General features: G+C 23.4%; 1 protein-coding gene across 1 annotated transcript; it reads right to left on the bottom strand.

Annotated features, from left to right (window-relative positions):
- On the bottom strand, positions 1 to 23,393 carry LOC145837993 (transgelin-3-like). Its single transcript, XM_082945507.1, has 7 exons — positions 23,340 to 23,393; positions 15,111 to 15,140; positions 14,586 to 14,750; positions 8,865 to 8,966; positions 5,109 to 5,186; positions 3,357 to 3,539; positions 1 to 560 (listed from the first exon to the last, which is right to left on the bottom strand). The coding sequence occupies exons 3-7, from the start codon at positions 14,730 to 14,732 to the stop codon at positions 480 to 482; spliced, it is 591 nt and encodes a 196-aa protein (XP_082801633.1). The 5' UTR covers positions 14,733 to 14,750; positions 15,111 to 15,140; positions 23,340 to 23,393; the 3' UTR covers positions 1 to 479.
- Positions 23,394 to 24,321: the final 928 nt, after the last annotated feature.

The raw sequence follows: 24,321 nt of genomic DNA, 5'->3' as shown, positions 1-24,321 counted from the left end.
ACTTTAAATTTGAATGTAAACTGAAGCACAATTATTTGTAGAAAGACACAAAATTTGCTAACATAATTTATAAAACACAGGAAATTATGACGTATCAATAAAACTTAATTATTACATCATATGGAATCTTTACATGGAATTTCGAAAACATTTTTTAATAATCCACTTGGTACTTAATTTTTATATTCATTAAGAAATTTTGTTCTTAAAAAGAACATAAACATAATTTTAAAGCAATAAGCTCAACTGTAGAAATTTATTAAATATTAAAATTCATTATTTTTTACCCCTCTATTAGTTATTGACTAGAAGTAGCTTTAATTGAATATTTTTATAAAAAAGTTATTAGTTTAGTTAACAGCAAAAAATACTTTTCATTATAACAGTCTTAACTTTTTTTTTAAATTAATGATAAATTAAGATTTTTAAACAATATTTAAATTAACAAAGGGGTAATATACATTAAACTTAATTATTTTTTATTTAGTTTGGGGAGTAAGCTGCCTTCCAAGTCCGTAAGCGGTCATTCCTTTCTGAGAAGCGACTTGGTTCGTTCCCATCTGTAAAAATTATTATATGTTGAAATATGTTAGTAATATGTACTAAAAAAAATATATATATTTATAATCAAATTCTTTTTTATGATGCTTCTTGGTTTGATCCCATTTATATAAATGTCATAAATAAAAAATAGTTAATCAATAAAATATGGATGCTACATGGTTTGTGTTCTGATATAAATGATTTAAAATAAATAATATAAATAATAAATACTGTATATTATTTGTTACCATCTAAATAAATACATCAGGCTATAAAAAAAGTTATTAATCCGCCTGCGTTATAATAACAAGAGTAAAAAAATAATTTAATTTGAACTACTTCAAATTAGTAATTGTTACTATCATATAATTTCAAATTACTTTTGTTTATAAAAAATTACAATACTAAGTTAAATAATAATTAGTTTCAAAGTCACCTTTAATATAAAATGTTCAGATACGAATACAAGTTTAAAATAAGATAATCTGAGTATTTAAGAAGTAATTTGTCATGCTAATAACTTTGAAAGTCAAGTTTAGTGAAAATCTCCATATAAAAATTGAAATATGATAACCTATTTGTGTTTAATAACTTCCTATTATTTGTGAATAAAACACTTCTGAATTGTTTTCTATTCTTAGTCCTAATAAAAGTTAATTCATAACTTCATTTTGTAAGATTAGTTTAAGTTTTAGCCTTAAAATAAGACTGAAAAATTTCAAGTAATTATCTTAAAAGTAAACTAAAATTACATTTGCTAAATATAAACAAACAAATATTTAATTCAAGAGTTTCAAATGATATTTGCAAAAATTGCTTTATAATCTTGAAATAAACTAAGTTATAAACTGTTTCATTATTTACTTAATTTTATGGTCTAACAGTTTTAAAACTTTCCATGAGAAATATAAAAAAACTATAATTGTACTGTATCAAATTATTTTATTTGTAGAAAGTTTATTTATTAATCTTTTTAGTAATTAAAAATAATTATTGCTGAAAAAGAAATATGTTAAATTATAAATATACAAATTGCATCTGTAAAAATGCCTAAACGTTAAGTTTAATTTTTTACTTATATTAAATTTAACAGTAAAAAGTAACAAAAGTAAGTAACTTACTTACTTAGCAGTTTAAAATAAATTTTCAACAAACATTAATAATTCAAAAAGTTTGACTGAAATTATTGGCAAGTAAGATTATTTGATGTAAATTATACAGAAGTTTTATTAAATATTTAGTATTTGTACTTTTTTTGTTTCAAAAAAACACCTAAACAGAGTCATTTTTAAAAATATGATAACATATTAGGCAAATTACATCATATACAAAAAATAGTTTTGACAATGAATATAATAAATTTTTTTTAAATTAAAATATGTAGATTAAAAGATGGTTACTTTTTAAATTAAGTAAAATTATGTAAATTTATTCTTTTAAGACTTTATTTTACAAACTAAAGTAAAATAAAGTCTTAAAACAATAAATTCATTATTTCTCTTCTAGTAGTTGAGATCTCTTTATTTGTTTTGTAAAAATGAAAACATATAATAAAACTATGTAATAAAAAACAAACAGATTCAATTTATAAAATGTTTATTTCTAAAATAGCTGGAAACAATAATTACTTTAGACATTATTTAAACAACAATAAATGTTGTACATTCTTTTAAATTTATATCTTACAATAATATTGATACAGCTAACAAATTTTTGAATACATGAGAAGTCTTAATTCTGAATTATGACTTCATTAAAAAAAATCATGCTAGAGTAACTATATATATATTTAAAATTATTACACATTTGCTCATGTATTGAATTTTATTTCAGTCATAATTTAAATAAATATGTAGGCTAAATAAATAAAAAGCTATTTAACCTTCAAATTTTTTTTCTACTTAGCATAAATAATAAATTAGAACTCCTTAATAAAAATTATAAATCAATAAAATACCTAAACAGTATCTTAGCTTAAAACGCAATTGTTTAAAATTTGCTATGTTGTTATACCTAATACTAAAACTAGATTTAAAGTATTTGTAATTAGTTCAACAATTTAAAGATTATTATATATAATAGCTTACTCTATTTAACTAATTAGAATTTTACTATAATGTATGTTTCATTTAGTTATTAAGCTTTTTGAAACTATTCACAACACAGTGTTTTATAGTATAAATTTATTGCTTTTTGTTAGTACAAATCTTCTTTTGAAATAAAACGAAATAGCACAAGATAAACCTTATTATTTAAAATATGACAAGTAACATAAATCATGGTATTTTAAATAATAAGCATTCAAAAATAGAAATTATGGCCTGTAGAACAAGCATATAGTAATTTTAAGTAATAATTTGAGAAAATTAATCAAACCATTTAAACTGCTTACTACAGACCAAATTATTTCTCTGAAGCAAAAAATCCAGTTAGGGTGACTAAAAACTAACCCTAGTCAGATCAAACTAGCCTGAGCAAATGAGAAAATAAAAAAAGTAATATGAGCTAAAAACTGAATAAATTACTGTTATTTAAGTTTACCTAAATATACTTAAGCATTAACAAAAAAAGATAAAGTCATAAAAACTAACCTAAAAATTTAAGAAAACATCAAAACTAGCTAGATTTAGCCCGACTTATTTAAACTAGCCTGAGTGTGTGGCACATTAGAACATCAAAAATTAAAATTAACATTCTTATATTACCCACCCACAATTAATCATACAAATCTGCAAATTTTCACATTTCTTTATTTAGTATTAACTAATCAAAAACAAGTATACAAGTTTGTAAACCAATCAAATCATACAAACCTGTAAACCAATCACGTTCCTTCCTTCCCTCAATTTCTGTTCATCGTGATTCCTGATATTTTTTTCTGCCAACTTTACCCCAATATGGGGTCCGCCGAAACCCTTGGACAGTGCCACAGTTGACAGTTTTCTCAGAGTTGTCAGGACTTGCGACATATTCTGAGCTTCGTACAAATCCACCGTCTGTTTATTTTATTTTATATTATTATTTATTAAAGGTTGTGATATATTCTGTGTTTTGTACATACTGTCTGTTAATTATATTATTTGTTTTTTTATTATCAGTTTAAACAAAATACTCTATATCTGAATTTAGTACAAACGAAGTGTCTGTTTGAAGAATTTTTTTAATAACTTTATTATATATTTTTACTTCAAGTAAATTGTGAAACATATTGTATTTGATTGATGTTAGCTATTTTTTAGTTATTATATTTATATTATAATTATAATATTATTATATTGTCACTAAGTTGTTAAACATTTACTTGAAAAAACTTCTCTCAAAATAATTCAAGCTGATTTTTAAAATACTTAGTTTTTACAATATAAATCTTAATTGTTCATGGTAATAAAACCTGTTTCTATGCAACTGTCTTTAAGGTAATAAAATTTATTTATTATTCATGTGAAAAATTAGACAAGCTTTACTTATATTTTAACATTTTAAAATTATTTCAAACCTTTACAATATGTTTATTGGTTTACAAATTTTTATCATGTTATTATTAAAAATTCTAAGAATAATAAAACTTTACTAAAACGACACACTTTTAATTAAAGACTATACAAAAATTATAATTGGCTCACATTTGTTCTTTAAAATGAAAAAAAAAATCAAATTTGTTTTTGTGGTTAACAAAAACGTGACAAGCGTTAAAATTTTTTTAAAACTTTTTATACAGAACTTATTTTGATACCAAAAAACTGCATTAAAACTGTAGTCATTACAAATAATAACTTTAAGCTTTAATAGGAAAGAAATCATTAAAAGTGGTTATGTTAAAATATATATAATTTCTCTAAAATTAGCTTTACTTGGCTTCTTTTAAAAAAATAACGTTTAACACTGGCAAAATTAACAAAAAAAAAAGAAGAGAAAAAATTGCTTTATCAATATTTTCTATAAGAAAAGTATAAAAAGTCAATAAAGTTCACATAATTATTCTTATCAGAAATTTTACAAGGAAAATTAAATTTTGACAACTTGTCAATCTACACTAGTACTTTGAAATAATTTAATTTTGAACAGATGTAAACATATCTTGATAAGATAATTAATTTCATGGTAAGTAATTGATTAGGAAGTTTGATAATTTATCTGAGAAAAATATTAATTATATTATACCGTGTAATTCAAATACCACACTGTATAAACTTGTAATTTCATTGCACACAATATTTTTATGTTTATTAAAAACAGGATATTTTATTTGATATCACAAACTTATACTTAAATTAAAATGATGGTACGATTGTTGAAAAAAATTAATAAACTAAATAATATTGTAAAATTAAAAAAAATATATATATTTACAAATTTAATTATTACTAAAATTACAATTTAATTTTTGCATCTATGCAAATACCACTTTTGATTATGTTGCTGTATTTTTTTTAATTAGCATATAGTTGAATCATATAACTAATATTTAATATAAAACTAGAATAAATCTAGTTTCATAACTCTGTATTCTTAAATTAATAAATATGTTTAATTTAATTTGTTAAATTTTAATATTTAATTTTAACCTGGAACAAATCCTGTTTCATAACTCCATAATCTTCAATTGCTTTCAGAAACTTGGCGATATTTTCCATCAACATGAACTAAAATAATAAAATTTAATATATAGAAGATTAAGATTATCAAAACTGATAAGTATATCAAAAAATGTAAAACTTAATCAAGTTTATTTTTATTTTTAATAGATAAAGATTGCAAATTATGTATTTTATTTACAACCAGGTTTCGCTGGCAAAAAATTGCAACCTTTTCAAGTATTATAAAATAGTAGACCAATTTTATTCATAGTAAATAAACTATTTTTTATACTTGAAAAGGTCGCAATTTTTTGCCACTAAAACCTGGCTGTAAATATCCAATTTGCACATATTTATTTTTTTAAGCTTTTTACATTTCAGTAAACTGAGCATTCATTTTTAGTTAGACAAATAACTATATAAGCAGCTAAAAAAACATACAAGTTTTGGACAGTTATTATCATAAAATACATGAACTTCAGATTAAATCTAGGAAGTTTTTACAAAATTAAAATGGTAGCTTTTAGCCATGAAAAGTTATAAATATTTTATTTTTTCAGTTACATTAAAGTTTTATAAATGTGCAATTTAAAGATGAACTTGTTTTAAATGAAACCTAAAACTTTAAAAGTTTTCTGTATATGAAGTAGTTCCAACGTTGTTTTTTTTTAATATTTCATTATAAAACAATAAATAAAAATTTTTCATGCTTAAGATTAATGATCTGTTATGAACAATATTTGTTGTTTTGTTAATATGTAAAGCTTGCAATTTTCACTTTTTAAAACAAATTTAATTTTATAAACAAAGTACTATTATAACAGAATTTTTTTACAAGGAATTTATTACCCACAAAATTTTCTTTTATTAATTAAGTTTAATAAAAAAGCAAGCAACTAATGAAATACTATGTAAGTTTTTGGTAGTAAATCATATAGATATAAAAAACTCTAATTTAAAAGTTATTTTCCCTATTTAAAATAAATTTAAATTTATAAACGAAATACTATTATACCCGGAAAATTTTACAACGCGTATAATAATATATTTATTTTAGTTTATTAATAAAATCTATTAGTAAAGCAAGCAACTAAGAAAAATATTATGTAAGTTTTTGGTAATAAATCATCAGATAAAGGGCTATCTAAAAGTGTAAGCTATCTAAATAAAACTATTGTATTGCGTTTTAATTAAAATGTTTTATGAATTTTGAACAGAATAAAAGACATGTCAATTTAAGCTGTAATAAAATATTTGGTAAATCAAAGTATAAACTACAAATAAAGTTATTGTATAAGCAGTCCTTTTTAAATCAAATAACATATATATATATATATTATTAAATATAAAGTGATCAAAAGTATTAGGCTATCTATAAAAAGTAGCATTCTAAATAAAGTTATTGTTACAACTTGGCAAGAATAATGCTATATAAAGAATTTGTGGTAATAAGTAGGTACTAAATATCTATTTGTGCAGATAATATGATAATAATCTTTGATCTTTGTATATAATCACATTATTGTCACATAATATTATGATAAATCGAATTCATGTTATGTTAATCTTTTGAATGTTATGCCACCTTGTATTAAATAATACTTAGTAGAAAATAAAACAAAGAATATTTATTTCTTATAAAGTTAAGTTTTGTTTAAGATTATTTTAAATACTTATTTCAAAAAAAAAACATATTTCTTAGTTTATAAAATCAAGAAAAACAATAAAATACAAAATGTTTTTTTAATATAAAATTAAAAAAGTACTATTTTATTTAAAAGAACATTTTGTATAGAATTTAAATGCTTTGGAATAAGAAATCGTAATGTTTTTTTTTTTAAATTGTCAGATTAAGAGACTTTTTTGTATAGAATGTATAAATCATTTTTGATTTTATTGTTTTTCTTGATTTTATAAACTAAGAAATATGTTTCTTTTTTGAGTTGCTTGGAAATATACTTCTTTTGTTATGATTCATAACAATCGAAATTTAGTTTAAAAATATTTTATTCAAAAAACACATGGTTTAATTTTTCAAGTAAACAAAATCTTTTGAAGGCTTACACGATATCTGACCGGGAAATTTTTCAAAAATCGATTTTAAACATTTTTATTTTGAATAAATTTCGATGGTATATCAATAAAAAACAGGAAAATCATTTAATGTTATTTTAAGTGTGTTTTTATTAAATTTTATTAAAATCACAATAGTTAACACAACATTTTGTCAAAATATCCCTTTTAATACACATGTTTTCAGTTCATTATTGAGAAAATAGTTCTTACGATTTTGTTGATTGCTTGAAATAATATTAAATTAATTAGATATTTTATTAGTATGACTAAAAACCTTAAATAATTTGATAATATATTCAAGTTTCACTCAAAAACTTTCTAATATTATTTTAAAATGTAATTCTGTGAAATAATTTTATCTCATAGTTATAAAAAGAATAATTTAACCTAAACCTGCGTTTAAAATAATTAAAAAAAAAAAGTTGAAACTTACAAACAAAGAATTATTAAAAAATTTAAAGATTAATGTTCTATGTTTAACATTTGATTTAAATAAGTTTTGTAAATAATTCTGAACTTTGTTATTTAATGTTTGCAAATACTATAACCTATTTCAGCATTTATTTTTATACTTAAACACGTACATAATTATGCTTTCTCAACAGTAAAAAGTATAATTTTTATTTACTATTTAATTTAAATTCATCATATTTTTAGTTGGTTCTAAATAACTAATTTTTATATAAAGAATTTGTTATTACAAAAAAAAGATGAACCATGAACAAAACTTCTAAACAAAAATTTTAAACTTTGTACTTATATTGTGGATTACTAAAGCAAACATTATTGTTTAAACATTTATTATTTTATTTTAACACGTACAGTTTAAAGTTAATTCTTAATTAGCTTTTATTAATTAAATTCAACTTTTGAAGGCTTGCAATAAAATAACAAATAAATTTTTGATGTTAGCACAAATAATACTAGTCTATTTATTAGTCTATCTAATACTTTATAAGAAGGCATTTGTTTTTTAAACAGTAGATCCTTAACCAAATATGAGCTACAAACGTACTTATGAAAATGTATCATTTTTTTTTAAATATTAAATGTATTCATTAGCTAACTACTGTATTTTATATTTGTATATATTAGGATGTCGTCAAGTGTGAAATATCATATTTTTGGAGAAAAATTTTTTCGTACCTAATTAACTTATCATATGTAATCAATAATTTAAATTAAATTTTAGACATTATTAGTTTAGGAAATATTGATATCAGGGTTGCCAAATGTTTTGGCAAATTTTCTCCAGGATTTTAAAAGTACACATTTTTTGATCTATTTTAAGTTTAAAGTAAAAAACTGTGTTAAATAGTATAAAAACATTGAAAACATACTGTAAAGCTACTTCAAATATGTTTTTTTAATAAAAAAAGTGTTGATAATGACAAAATACTTTTATCTATATTTTAGATTTTTCGTGTCAAATCAAAATTTTACTGCTTAACCCGTAAGAACTGTTAAAAATCACAGGGGTTTCTATGTTTTTTTAGTGGTTTGTTCGAAATTCCATGTTTTTTATCCAAAATTTCTCAAATTCCAGGTTTTTCCGGTTTCCAATTTTTTTTGGCAACCCTGTGAGAGGAGTTAACAAGTAGCCGTTTTAAAAATATATTAACCATAAAGTATATTGATTGTATTAATTTGTTTTATTAATTAACTAACCGGTTGTTTGGAATTCTTGGACCACTTTTTGATAGAATCGGGTTGAATGACATTCATGAGGTGGATCAAAACTTGTCCGTCGTGGAGCCACGCTGCTGTAGCCTGTTGTGACGTAATAATGTTGACATTATGACGTAATAATAAGTTTGAATAAAAATTAAAAAAAGTTGTGAATCTGTGAACACACCAGTTTAAGCAGATATAGAAGTTTGTATTGAAATTATGAAGAAATAATTTTAAGCAAAACATATAAAATGATTTAAAATCAAAGAAAGGACAATCAACAAAATCGGCGAAAGTCTGCAGAACAAGTCCGGACTTTCGTTTGCCGTGAGACAAGCTCAAATTTAACAAAAGGGTTGATCATGCCAATTCGATCATCAGACCACAAGTTTCGGTAGACTGAGACCGGTTTCGTCCTTATTAGGACTCATCAGTCAGTCACAACCGAAAAACTTGTAGTCGTCAATCTACAAACGGTTTATCATGCTTTCGCATGAAGCAACCATTTGCTGGCAATGATTAGTGACGTCAGCATTGTCTTTGCCGTGCAACGTTTAAAACATTGTCCACTAGGCAAGACATCTGGTACGCTCGTTTTAGTACTAAAACGAGCGTACCAGATGTCTTGCCTAGTGGACAATGTTTTAAACGTTGCACGGCAAAGACAATGCTGACGTCACTAATCATTGCCAGCAAATGGTTGCTTCATGCGAAAGCATGATAAACCGTTTGTAGATTGACGACTACAAGTTTTTCGGTTGTGACTGACTGATGAGTCCTAATAAGGACGAAACCGGTCTCAGTCTACCGAAACTTGTGGTCTGATGATCGAATTGGCATGATCAACCCTTTTGTCAAAGAAAGGACAAACAAAAATGATGAAATATTTCATATGAATAAAAAGATGCCACAATGAATACTTTGAAGTTAACTATTCAACAGCTATTCAAATATAATTCGAGTTATTATCACATCACTGTTTTTATTTACATTAGTTCAAATTAAAACTTTTAATTAAACTCAATTTTTATTTACTTTTGCAGAATTTCATAATGTTTGTTAATACACAACATGATATTTACATTACCAATAATAAACTGTGCATTTTTAATGATGTGTCAAAGTAGTTGAGAAACTAAATTTTATTATATGGTTTCAATTTTGCTTTAATGATGTCATGTAAAAGTATAACATTGGGTTGATTTTAAAGATAGATTAACCTTATGCTATCTCAAAAGTATCAAAAATACGGTATTCTTTATAATTCGAAACAAATTCATGGTTGCCACTGATCAAGCTGAGAAAAATTTCCTGACTTTTCTAAATCATACTCTTAAATTGAACTTATTCTAAAATACATAATCTAATACTTTAAACTATATAAAGCTTTCAATATAATTCTAATACAGATTTAAAACAACAGTTTTTGCTGAATTCTATCAAACTTCCAGTACATCACTTAACCATCTGTGTATGATTGATGTTTGTAATAAACAGCTCTATCAGCAAAATACTTGTATTATAAACACAGCTTGTCTGAAAAAAGACACAATTTTTTAGCATTTCCTAGCATAAATGTATCTAGATGAACAAATGACATATAAGGAGCTTTTACAATTTATGTGTATATATCACAGTTTCACTATGGAAGTGTACTTGCTTCAGATCATCAACGCTAAAAAGCTTACAAAATCTGCTTCTTCAAGTAGGGTACTTGTTCAATATGTTAATAAAAAATTTTTGCATTTTCATAAAGGATATTTTACTAATTTATACCAGGTGAAGGCATTGGAAATAAAATTAAATATTTTTGTAAATTTCCAGGAAAATTTTAGATTTTTTTTTTGACTTTAAAGGATTTTTAATCAATTTTTACCATTTGAAGGCTTTTGAAAACAAGGAATTTTGTAAATTTAAACTGACAAAATCTGATTTTTTTTTTATAAAATTTCCTGACTTTTTTTCAAAACCCCCCTTTTTACTAGACTTTTCCTGATTTCTTGACTTTTCCTGACCAAAAGCAACCCTGACTGACAAAATCTGATTTTTTTTTAATAAAATTTCCTGACTTTTTTTTCAAAACCCCCCCTTTTTACCTGACTTTTCCTGACTTTTTTCATTTTTTTAAATTTTTCCTGACTTTTCCTGATTTCTTGACTTTTCCTGACCGAGTGGCAACCCTGCAAATTAAAAAAAAAACGTTTTAAACTTGTTTTTAAGTTAAATGAAAAGTAAATGTATTTACTTTCTGTTACTTGGTAAACATAAGTAGTAAAACTTGAACACGCTAATAAAATTTTTATTACAAAATGATTTGTTTGTTTCTTCTAAAACATTTTATCAAGTTTGTTTATTTCTGATAAACATAAAATATATTTTGATGTTACTTAAAGCTTGAGCATTATTCCACGGGATTTTATTTCATTGTGACGTCATAATACAAACAGAGAAACGCCTTGCCGCAAATATTTATGAAAAATATTTCCTAGCTAGGAAATTGTAAAGATGAAAGAATTAAAAGTTGAAAGAAACTTTTTAAAATGTTTATATTAGCCAGTAATTAGTCACTTAGCTTATATAAACTTTCTTTTCTCTAATTGCCTAAATTAGCTTTAAAGATGAATAGTTTGCTAACTTTAATAAGAAAAAAAAATTAAACTATGATTACTATTTGAATACTTTATAAGTAGTTTCAAGATATAATAAAAATAAAATACTTTGATAGCCAAATATACATTAAAAAATTGTTTTAATATTTATTAATTTAATGCATCAGTCAAAAAATAGAACATTTAAATACCTTATAATTAAAGCAACATTTGCATGTTTTCAAGATTTATTAAACACCGAATCTTTAAACAAACTTTTAAAGCTAGAGTACTTAAACTTCTTTTTCAAAAACTATTTGGATAAGTTCACTAAAATAATTTAGTATTATTTTATACAAACTTTTCATCACAGAATGATATAATTTTTAAACTTTAAGTAAATATAAAATAATGAGATATCAAAAGTGCAAGAAAATTTTATAACATAAAATATTCACTTTAATTTGTATCATTTATGTAGCTCATATGAGGAATGTTTGATTTCTTATATAAGAAATTTTACAAAATATTTCAACAAAAATCGTGACGAAATCTCATACTATTATGTCCAAGTATTTTTCAAACAATGTTAATCTCTACCTATATAAAAGTATTTTCCAATAACAGACCAATGAATTAAAAATTCCAAACTTTAGTAAATATTTAAACAAAGTGATGTATGATACGGTTGATTTAGTGAGAATATTTGTGATAAAACTCGTTGAAAAGAAGTTGTTGAATTTTCAAGTATTTAATGTAATACTTGTAAATTTTCGCGGTTTCTAATTTGATGTGAATTGATTTGAGTTGCGAAGTTTTAACTTTTTTAAATATATAATTTGTGACTTTTAACTACAGAATTTTTATCAACTCGATTAAAATTTTTAACTAATAATTTTAAGCCAAGATAATATTGTTTCTTTTGGTTTTGTTTATGTTTGCAAAACTTTAAGTTTCAAGTTTTAATTTATTTCTATCAAAAACCAGTAGCTAAAACTTCACAAGTAATAAACTAATTTACTGGTTATTTATAAAAATTCCAAGATAAATTCTATTAAATCAGGCTTGTAAAAAACATAAGTTTTAAAATTTTTATGTTAAACCTAATTTAGTTAAAAAATAAATAAATAAAATGCTTATCAAGTTTATAAACCGGGACTTTTATTCAAGTTTTTCTTTGTCTCTTTTATTTTTCATGCAGTCTTTTGTTAATAGCAAAACTAGTTTTTATATTTCCAAAATTCCACACATAAATTGTACAACAAATCAATCAAGAGTACAAAACTCACTACTTGAATACAGTTAAGAGAAACAACTGGTTATTGAAAGCACATTGATATATTCGATGACTAAGCAAATACAACTCTGTATTATGTTAACCCAATAACATGTATTTCACATTCTTTAATAACTTACAGGACTTATAAAATTATTGCAAGTAATAACTTTATCTTTGAAAAAACCATTGAAAACAAATTTTATGTTTTTTTTACTATTAATAGTTATTCTTTGAAGTATTGATAAATTTTTTATTTTCTAAAAGTAATTATATTTCTAAATAATTGAAAATATATCTATTACAAACATTTGGTAGCTTCAAAAAATTTAGTTTACATACTTAATTATATTTTAATGTAACAAATTCCTAATGAAAACAAAGTTAAACAACTTTGTAAATGCTTTGAAAAATAACAATTACATTTAGTCTGTAAAACAAGTTGACCAAATAGTTAAGGTAGTATACTTAAAAGTTGAAACATTATCATAATTGGCCATAAAAACATAATTACTTTTTTAACCACATAACAAGAAATGATGCTTCTAATGTGGTTTGAAAGATATCAGGTTTCAAAGTTGTAGTTTTGATTATTAACTAGTTGTATAGAAACATTCATATTGCTTTGAAGTTTTATAAGGCTTTGTTCCAGTAAATAATAAAACTAAAACAAAACACTTTTGAAAAATTATTTTAGCAAAAGCATATACCTTTTATAAACGTTTTACTATAATTATGTGCTATAATTTATTAACTTAAACTGTTCAGCTAATTTTAAACTCATAAGTAATTAATAAAACTAGCTTAGCTATTGTTAAGTTTTTAACTCAGAGAAAAAAATTATATTAGATTATTAATAAAAGTGACAGTTTAAGGATTTTATTTACAGAAATTATATTAAAAATAGAAATATCTGTATATTTATTTACTATTTGCTGATATATATTTACATTCCACACAAAACTTTTCAGGTCAATGACCCAACTAGTACTCTTACATTAAGACTGGAATTTAAAGATATATTTGCATGTATAAGAAAATAGTTAAACACTATTAAAAAACTATCTAACTTTAAATTAAAAATACATAACATTTACAAACTGCTTAATTTGACCTAAGAAAAAGTAGAAACTTAATGAAACAACTTTACAACTTTAATTTTTAAAACAATTCACTTATCATTAGTCTTTAATAAAGAAAAGAATCAATTTTCATTAATAAAGAATAGCAGATTTTAGTTACTAAATTTCCTACACCCCAAAAACAATTTCTAGAAACACACTAATTTTTTTCCATGGTTCAAATCCAACTTAAAACAAAGCAATTCACAAATAACATTTACATTTATAAATACTAAAGATTGAATTTTTTAATAATTCAAACTTTCTAAACTATTTTTTATAACACAGTAAACAAAAAAACCTTACTTTGGAATTTAAATTTTTTTTTGTAAAAATTTTTTTTTTGAAAAAAAAAAAAACACTTTTTTTTTTAATTTTTGTGATAAAATCTTTATTTTTTTAAACTATCAAAATTCTAAAGTAACGTTTTTTCCTTTTATTATAAGGAATACTTCCTGAAAATTTGAAGAAAATCGCTTGAAAAATGAAGGAGGAGATAGATTTTTAGTGAATTTTAAAACTTCCAAGAAAATTGACCCCAAAAAATTTGCGATCCATACGTTTATATTGAAAAGTTTTTACAAAAAATTAAATATCTCAAAAGTTAAATGATACTTTTGAATTCTATAAAAACTGGCTTGTAGTTTGTACTTAAAGCTTTCATATAAAAGCCAAAGTTAATTTTTGTAAAAAAAAATGTAGGACCCCCCCTATGGCCTTAAATAAAACAAACCTTCATCCCACTTTCCGGTGGGGCTTCCACGTCAACAAGAGCGCAAATCCAGCTGACAACTTCCTGTTCATCGTCTATCGAGTATTTCTCCTGAATTTTTCTCGACAACTCAGCAGTCATTCCGTATCCTTTTGGTCTGAATGCCATGCTAACCGACTCTAAATGCTTTGAAAGTAATTTGTATTAATAAGTAGATAAATTCAGTTTGTTAAATAAAATAATGCTGTAGCATGGATCATATCTTTTTACAAACAGTGGTAAACTTTAGTGTTTTTGTTAATTATGTATAATAAGTTTAGCATATTAATTGATGCTTTTGATATTTATTTATTTTAGAACACATATTTAGAGTATTTGTAACATAATTAGTAAGTTTAAATACAATAAATTATGTGTTAGTAAATTCAAACAAAATACTCTAAAATTTTAAATGAACAATTAAAACTTTATTAATAACTTCACTATTTTTTTTTAAATAAAATAACAAAAAATATTTAATGCAAAAATAAAAAATATTAAACATACTTTTTTAAGTGCCCAATAGTCAACAACAAGCTGTTTGAAGTAAAAACAACCACACAGAAATAGATCCACAAAATTGATGATTTGAATGTTTTGATTGATGACATTTATTTTTTTGTTTATTCCATAAAGAGTACATGAAAAAAACAATTCATTTAACATAAATTATTGATAAAATAAAAACTTTAACTAATTAAAAAGTTATTTATTTAAATTTAGCACTTAGAATAATAATTTAGCTTTTAAACAGCTTATAGCTACTTTATTTTTCAATAAATTTTTTGAAAATTATGATTTTATTAACTTATAATTAGAAGTTTAAACTTAGTTAAAACTATAAAATATACTTTTTTGAATAAAAATATAATTTTTGTATTACTAATTATTAATATTTTTACTTATGTTAAGAAAATATTTTTTTATTCTTTTTGATTAAGTATATTTTATAGTTTTAACTAAGTTTAAACTTCTAATTATAAGTTAATAAAATCATAATTAACTTATAATTAGAAGTTTAAACTTAGCTAAAACTATAAAATATACTTAATCAAAAACAATAAAAAAATATTTTCTTAACATAAGTAAAAATATTAATAATTAGTAATTCAAAAATTATTAGAATTCATAATTAGTCTTTAAAATAAGTATTAAAAAACTAATTTACCTTCATTTTTGCAATATTTTAGTGTATCTTGATTAAGATAAGACAATAATGTATTAGTAAAATAAGTTTTAATGCCATACTTATATAGTTGTTTTAAATCAATATGTCATATGTTTTATTTGTGTTTCAACATTACTTTACTAACTGGATTTAACTAGAACATTTTACGTCATAAAGTCTTGTGTGAGAGATCACAAATCAATAGTTTGTTATCTCTCTCATAGATAGAATAAACAAAAAAAGACGAAGGTTTTTTAAATTAAATTTTTTCAATGTAAATGACATTTATAGACAATTCCACTTCAGCTTGTTATGTATAAAATTCACAATATATAAAAATTAACATAATAAGTTAGAACTTATGAACTTCACTACAATATGCCCAGCTTAAAAAAATATTGTAATTTGATACCATTTTGTAGATTTTTATCTCAGTTATTATTAAGTTAAAACAATTTCACAAATTAAAGTACATATTGAGATATTAGGTTTTAGTGCTTGTAAATAAACAGTTCTACTAAAATTAAAGTTTTAAATGGTAAAAAACTGGCATATTTTTTAGAATTAATAATCATTTTTTGACAAAGTATGTGGTATTTTATTATAAAAATTGGTTACATATTTTTATTTTAACTTCCTGTTCTATTAAACACTATTTTGGCCACAGGAAGGTATGCACCTCATTTGTTATCTATATAATTTTTTTATAAAAAATTGTAATTTGGATGAAGTCAGTAGTAAAAAAAAGCATTGCTTATTTTCTTAGATTTATGAATAACTTTAGGCTTGCAACTCTTTGGGTCAAAAAAACTGTCCTAAGTCATCCTGAGTTTGTTTATATCAAAAAAAAAATCAAACTTTCCAATATTATCAAAATTGAAGTTCTGCAACAAAATTGGTTATAAAATAAAAATATTGCAATCAAGTCTCATTCAAAATGAAGTAAAAAAATGAAAATATCTAAAACACCATCCCGGGCTAAAAAGAAAAGCTATCCCAAGTCAGTCTGAGTTAAAAAAAATTTCCTGGTTTTTCTTAAGCTTTTCAAAAAACTTCAAAACATCCTGAGTTAACTTGAGTGTGTGTCAACCATATGACTTAATAAAAAAAATATTTTTTCCTTAATTTAAAAAAACCTAGTTTTAAGAAAGTGATTCTAACATTATAAGAAAAAATTGCATTAATACTTACCAAAAATTAAAAGAATCTTATAGATATTTTTTTTCAACAAAAAAAGTCCTACAGTAGGATTGTATAAAATTACATGTTTTATACAGTATGTAGTAAGTCTGAGAACAATTCCTAAATAATTGTAGAAGAAAGACATCAACAGAATGGCCAATGATTTATTAGAAATTATATAAAAGTTAATCGCTAATTATTTAATTAATTAACTTGAGTGTATGTTTTTAAAGTACAACAGGGTTGCCAAATGTTTTTAGAAAATTTTCTTTAGGTTTTATAAGTGCACATTTTTCAATCTATTTTTAGTTTAATGTTAAGTTAAAGGTAAAAAAATTTGTTACATAGTATAAAAACATTAAAAAGATACTGTTAAGCTACTTTAAATGGGTTAAAAAAAATCTTTTGATGATAATAAAATTTTTAAAGCTATGTGGTAGATTTTTTTGAAAATCAAAATTTAAATACTGAACATGTTAAACTTGTTGAAAACTCCAGGTTTTTTGGCAACCCTGGTAGAAGTAGTTTTTTCCCCTTTTTAATTAATCTTAAGCTAATAGTATGTTTTTTAAAGTACAAAATTGCTAAAAATATACAGTAATGCTATTTTAAATGTGCTGTACAGTATAAGATCAGTATAAAAATAGTTTATTATATGGTCTAAATTTCAGTACATACAAAAATTCTTGAAAATTTCAGGTTTTTTTTTTTCAAAATTCCAGAACTTTTCAGTTTTTTTAATTTTTTAAACTCCAGGTAAATGGCAACCCTGTTGTCCCATCATATCTCAAAAAATTATTTAATTTTTATTGACTGTAAAAAGCAACTGCTAGCTGAATTAAAAACATTTAGAATGAGGTCTATTTGTGTAAACGTTTCCTCATGGCCTTTAAAAATACCATAAGTATAAAGATTAAGTAGCTTGAAAATGAAAAATGTGTAGTAAAGTTTATTAAATTTACAGTTTTAAAATCAAAAGATTCTTTTATATTTAATAAAATGTATGGTATAGTTAGTATTATGAGTTCTATCATAATAGCCAATATTTATTTTGTAGAGTTTTTTGTATATTTATAAACTTATGAGTTACATGCTAATGGTGTATTAATTTTCACTTTAAAATAAGATATCTTTCATATCTTATTGCAAAATCAATTGAATATTTTAATCTAGGTAGGTGAAGTTATACTCCACTTGACTTCACTTTTAAAAAATGTTTATTAAATAAGAGGAAAAAAGTTGTATCTGTGTTAAAAACAAGCCAACTATTTCAAATACAAAGTATAAAATTAAGCTTATGAGTTTAATAAAGATACAGATTAGGGGAGTCTAATGTTTATAAGAGATTTCAGAATTGCCAATCTTAGAGTCAAAAAAACTATCCCGAGTGACCTTTTACTGTCCTATTTTTTTTTTAATCCTTAAAGAAAACCTTAATGAACTAAAAAAAATAAATAAACCTTATAAAAACAATTAAAATTTAGTTTTTAAACAAATTTGTTATAAAGTAGAAAATAATTTTATGGGAACAACTCGATCTTATTCAATATCTAGAAAAACACTTAAATGAGACTTAAAAAAATCTTAAAACTATCGTGAGTTTCTTATTAAATAAGACAAACTGGACTAAGTAATCCTGAGTTATAAAACAATTTAAACTGTACTGAGTTATTCTGAGATTTTCAAAAAATTCTAACAAGCCGGAGTTATCCTCATATTTTCAAAAAATCAAACTGTTCAGAGTATCTAGAGTGTTTGGCAACTCTGAGATTTATTGAGTTTGTTCAAGTAAACATTTTTGGCAACAACTGTCAAATAATTTTTTTTTTGGGACAGATTGGTTTGGAAGGGTTGCACTGAAGAGTTAAAAAGTTTATAAGTGAGGATGTAAGATAAATGGAAGTTTGTGTATAGTCCAAGGGTTTGGATTCAAAATAATTTTTAAATGAAATTTTACTTTTAAACATTTGTTTTAAATTCTTCAGTGCAATTTTTATAAACATGTCTACCGACAAAATACTTTTTACTTGCCAAATCCAGTCAAGATAAAGTTTTTTAAGCAAATTTGTTGGAAATCTTTCACTCCACTAATACAGATCAGACATATAACATCAAATACTCTCTGGACACAAGAGTTTAGTAGAAAAAATCAGAAGAATTAACCAATTTGAGTAATATACTTTATACAGATAGCAAAATCAAACACTTTGTATAAGAATTCTGTGTCATTAGTAGATAACCAACCATTCAGCTTTTGTTACATTTTACTTAAATTTAAGTATGTGCATGAATTTTCAAAGTTTCAAGTTTATTAAAAGTTATAAAACAATTTGGTTAAAAAAACAGATTTCTGTAAAATTCAATTTAATAGAGTTGTTTAATATTTCTGACCGTTTCATGTTCTCACTTTATCAGGGTTTTATATTGTTTCATAAGAAATTTCTGCTACCAAAGGAATGAAAAATTAAATAGGTTATTAACTAGAAATAGGGCTATATCTAATAAAGGCGAGTTATTTTAAGTTTTTGGAAAGGTTTTTTTTATAAGATTGATAATTTTTTTTAACTTTTATTAGACTAAAATTAATTCTACCAATACCAGTTTCAGAAACTTTATTTTTCTTACATTTTCTTTATTTCTCATTTTTATTCTGAGTAAAATTTGAGTAAATAGTTACTTAATAAGTTTTAAGATAGTTATATAATACTAATGTATTTATTATAATATTAGTTTATTGTATTTTCTCAACAACTGATTGTGAGCTCACTCTGGTAGCAGTGATCACATGATTGGATTGTTGGTGTGATTTTTGTTGTAGTGCTGGTGAACACTTACTCAGGGAATTGAGCTTCATGATTTTCCCACACTTTGTGGTTTTTAGTGTTGAGATTTTAGCGTTATTAGTGTTCTCCAAATGGCATGTCACCAAAAGTTTTTTATTTGTTTAAAAGATAGTTTTTTGTTTATTTTATTTTTGGATAGTTAAATATTAATGGGGCAGGTAAAATTACACATGATGTAACACACTCCTGGAAAAAACATTAAAAGGTATCCCAGTAGTGTGTAACTTGATAACCAAAAGTTTGTTTTGTGCACCAGGTCCTAGGACCAAATATTTTGAGTGATTTTATTTTTGTTGTTCAGTTTTCCACAGAAAACGTTTATTGTTGCAAGTGGTAGAGCTTGAAACTGATGGTTTAAAAAAAAGGGGATTATTACAAAATCTGATCTTCTGGATATTTAATAATAAAAAATAATGATGCCATTTTAACTGTTGACATTTTAATCACTACTACACTAACGTATAGTGACATTTCAACACTTTGGTTAAAAACGTCAATTCAACAATAACTAATGTTGTTTTATTTTATTAGCAATTTGAATACTATAAGGGCTAAAATTGTATACCTCATTACAGAGGGATTTCAACCTTTTATCAATTATTGTTATTTTTATCAAAACTGATATTGATTAACTTTTTAAGTACTTTAAATTCTGTGACAAAAAACTTAAAAAATTATACAACATCGATTTTAAGTTTAAATAACAATTTAAAGAGAAGTTAAAATGTAAACAAAATAAACATAAAAATTTCTGAAGTAGAAATAAACAATTAGAGTTTTAGGTTGAAAAATGTTTTACACAGTCTGCTTTAATTTAACAAAATAATATTTTTTTGTATATGTGTCAACCACTGGGATTTGATATTGTAACATTCACCTCAGTGAGTTTTAAAAGCCTCATTAGGACCCCTACAACATCAGGCCATACTATTAGAATAAAGAAGGATGTTTTTCGATGCAAGTAAAAAATTATTTTAATACTAGTCCAGTAAATATTTAGCATTTGCTTGTACAATGAATACATTTTATTTTAACCATTGAATTATATTGTTTTGTGATCTTATTAGCAAGATAGCCTTACTTGACTGAACTTAGAGTTCAAACAAATTCTATCAATCAAAGAACAATTTGGCTTCAAAATAATTACCACGCAGAAAAGAACAACTAAGGATGATTTAGATATTGTCACATAGTAGTAAAACAAAGTATCAATTTTAACTATTACTGACAAGTTTACAGTATTTTGTAAAAACAATGTTTATTTTAATGGTTATATGTAAACCTAAAAAAAATCAATAACAGTGCAACAAAAACCGTAGATAAGCAAAAATAAAAGAATAAGAAGTACTTTGATCATCAGTTTAATTTAAAACCTTAAAAAATCATTCTATTGATAGTAAGACCAAGTTATATTTTAAGATTAGAATAGTTTAAGAAGATAAACAAAAACTTATAAATAAAGTAAGTTAGAATTAAAAAATCTTTTTTCTTTTCAATTGAAATCAACATTAATTTTGACTTGTAAAAAAATAACAAGCCAAAGAAAAAACAAATGTCCTACTTCCAAGAAGAAGTTACCTCTAATTGTTTTGTTACAATCAAACATACAGTAAAATCAATCGTTTTAAGTTGTAGTAAAAACAATAACTAATAATTACTACAGTATATTAGTAACATAGACATAAATAAGCAAAAAAAAAAAACGTAATACAAGAAAAGTTTAAGCCTTAGAAAAGAGTTTTAAAACACGTTTTTATAAAATCTCTTAGCATTTATAGAATTTTATCAAAGTTATCGCAAAATATGTAACATAAACATTTACGTTTTAAAATGACATGTTTTAATACAAGTAAAAACTTCAAATAAAACACAGTCTTAGACATGAGTTTCATAAACTGTTCCAACAAAAAATTAATTTTAAACTTTTATATAATGGAATGAGATTTTACGTAATAACAAAACAAAGTAACTATGTTTAAGTTTCATTTACATAAATTGGTACTGTATTATATTGATAAAACAAAAAATAAATTGCCAAACTTTATCACTTTATAGAACAACAGCAAATAATTGACTAATTATAAAAGCACCATACTAATTTTTCTTTGATAAACCATTGTAACAGCAATTATGATTTATGGTATGCAGAAAAAAGTAATTAAAATTGAATTTTAGTTTATAACTAATTTGTGAGGCATAAATGAAATTTCTCATTTCCAAACCACCCTTAAGGCTATTCAGCTATATTCGTTTTTGTTTAAAAAAGTTTCAATAGTTTGTTTCAAATATTGATAATTGGATTTAAAGATTACAAATTACAATATTTAACTCTTTTGAAGTTAGTTTGTATAAGCATATTTTACTTATTATTCAAATACATAACAAACTACACTGTCTAAAATAACACGAAATGCAAACGAAATGTAAAAAGTATAATTCAAATCATATTATTTATAAAAAAACTGAAGTGTTTGTTTAAAAAATGACTTAAATAAACTACTGCTGTTTAAACTATGAAAAAAACTATAGAAAAAAGTTTATTGTATATAAGTAAACAAATGCAGTAGCAGTAACTTACAACCAGATCGAAACAAGCTTATTTTTAGTTAATTTAAGTTTCATAAAAGACATAAAATAAATTGAATTCGAAACAGTTTAACATAATAGTTGAAATCTTTGTAAATAATATTCGGACGTTAACTCAATTACACTTTTTAAATATATATAAAAATAAATACTCACTTGAAATTACAAGTAGATGAAAACAAACCAATTTATCAACAACAAATTACCGACAAGCAATTTTCCTATAAAATTTCAGAACAATTCAGACAAAAAGTGACGTAAAAATTTGAATTATTACGTCACAATCGCAAGAGTGATCGAGCTTTTGTTTAAACTGATTTTATATTGAGCGCTAAAGCGGGTCGATTTTACAGCGAAATTGTTTTAAACTGACATTTATTGAATACTTACTTTGCTACTATTTAATCTTTTATAAAAAACCTTTGAATGTTTGAATTAAAATTTGTATTTTTTTTATTTACAAGTAAACTAGATAACGTCAAATATTTAAAAAAAATACAGATTTGTAAGATATATTTTTTAAAGTAAAGCAAATCTAAAGCGTAAAAAGTATAATATAAAACACATGTTTTTGAACAGAATTCAATAATGAAATTTATTGATGTTAAAAAAAATAAAATCTTATTATATATTGTAAATAGTTTCTAAACTTTTTGCTACAGACGGTTTTTATTTAAAAATCTTTAATAAAATTTTATGTTTGTTTATATTTAATATTAATTTCATCTAACAACTTCCTTAACAATAAGAAACAGTCATATCAACAAATATTGTAACTAAAAACTGCTTCTTATTTGGAAATTAAGATCAGTATTAAATATTTTTGCTTATTAATTTCTAACTATTACTCAGAGTTTTATTTACTACTCACAAGTTTTATAAAACTACTTATAAAAAACAGCAACTAATCTGTAAAATTTTAAAAACAAACAGCTAAAAGCATAAAGTAGTGCCTACTAAAGATAAGAAATTTCCACACCAACTAAAATGTTTGTTTTTCAAAGATAAGAAAAAAGCTTCAATAACTTTACAGCAAGTTTTAAAAGGTTTAGAATTAATTCGTTAGCAGAAACCTCACTTTTTCAGTTTTATTTTGAGAGAAGAGAATTTTTGGCCACTTTCTTTCGAGGCGCTGTTGTGTTCATTAGAGCACGAACATTTCCATGGATTTTAGCACGCTTTGGAAAAATATCCTAGTACATGTAATAGAAGTTTAAATTTCTTTTTGAAAATTAAATACTGTGACCAAATAAACAAACATATTTTGTTTATTAAATAAATATAGTTTTCTATAGCTTCTAGTTGGAGACGAAAATTTAATTACTTTTGTCTTTACTATTGTTTATTTAACGAGTAAAAAATCACTAAAAATATTTATTCCTAGGACCTGGTGCATGTAAAAATCTTTCGATTATTAAGTCGCAAACCATTTGGATCGCACACCATTTGGATAGATGTAATGTCTTGTCCAGGACATTTTATTTTAGGGTTGTCTTTACGACACACCAACTAAAAGAGTATATTAAAGAATCCAAAATCTAAAAATTATGTTTTAATTAATAAAAAAAATCAAACTTAAAAATGAGTTTTATAAACAGTTAAACTAATTCATTTTCAGAAGTTATCTAGAAAATTTTCATTAACCAAAAATTCTTAAATGACAAACTAAACTATAGACGAAACTTGATTTTAAGGTTTAGTTTGCTTTAAAGTTTTTCAGATATTCTTACAAGATAAAAATCATGCATCTCTTTTATTTAAAAGTATATGATTGTCAACAATTAATATCATTATGAACTAAGTAGAAAATAACATTTTTTTATAACGTAGTCCTTTAGAATCGATTGATTTTCGAAACAATATAGAACGATTTAAACGATGTTGAAATTTAATAATCTAAGTAATCTATGCACTAGAAATTTATCTACAAAACACGGTA

This window comes from Thalia democratica, chromosome 6, assembly GCF_965202585.1.
Source record: "Thalia democratica chromosome 6, ktThaDemo2.hap1.1, whole genome shotgun sequence".
Lineage (NCBI taxonomy): Eukaryota > Metazoa > Chordata > Thaliacea > Salpida > Salpidae > Thalia > Thalia democratica.
This window is presented reverse-complemented; position numbering and strand designations above follow the sequence as displayed.

Excerpts from the sequence above, each read along its gene's own strand:
- LOC145837993 (XM_082945507.1), bottom strand. The coding sequence starts at position 14,732 with ATGGCATTCAGACCAAAAGGATACGGAATGACTGCTGAGTTGTCGAGA. Across the intron at positions 8,967-14,585 it reads CACCGGAAAGTGGGATGAAG|GCTACAGCAGCGTGGCTCCA; the intron begins GTTTGTTTTATT and ends ACGTCACAACAG. Across the intron at positions 5,187-8,864 it reads CCAAGAATTCCAAACAACCG|TTCATGTTGATGGAAAATAT; the intron begins GTTAGTTAATTA and ends TTATTATTTTAG.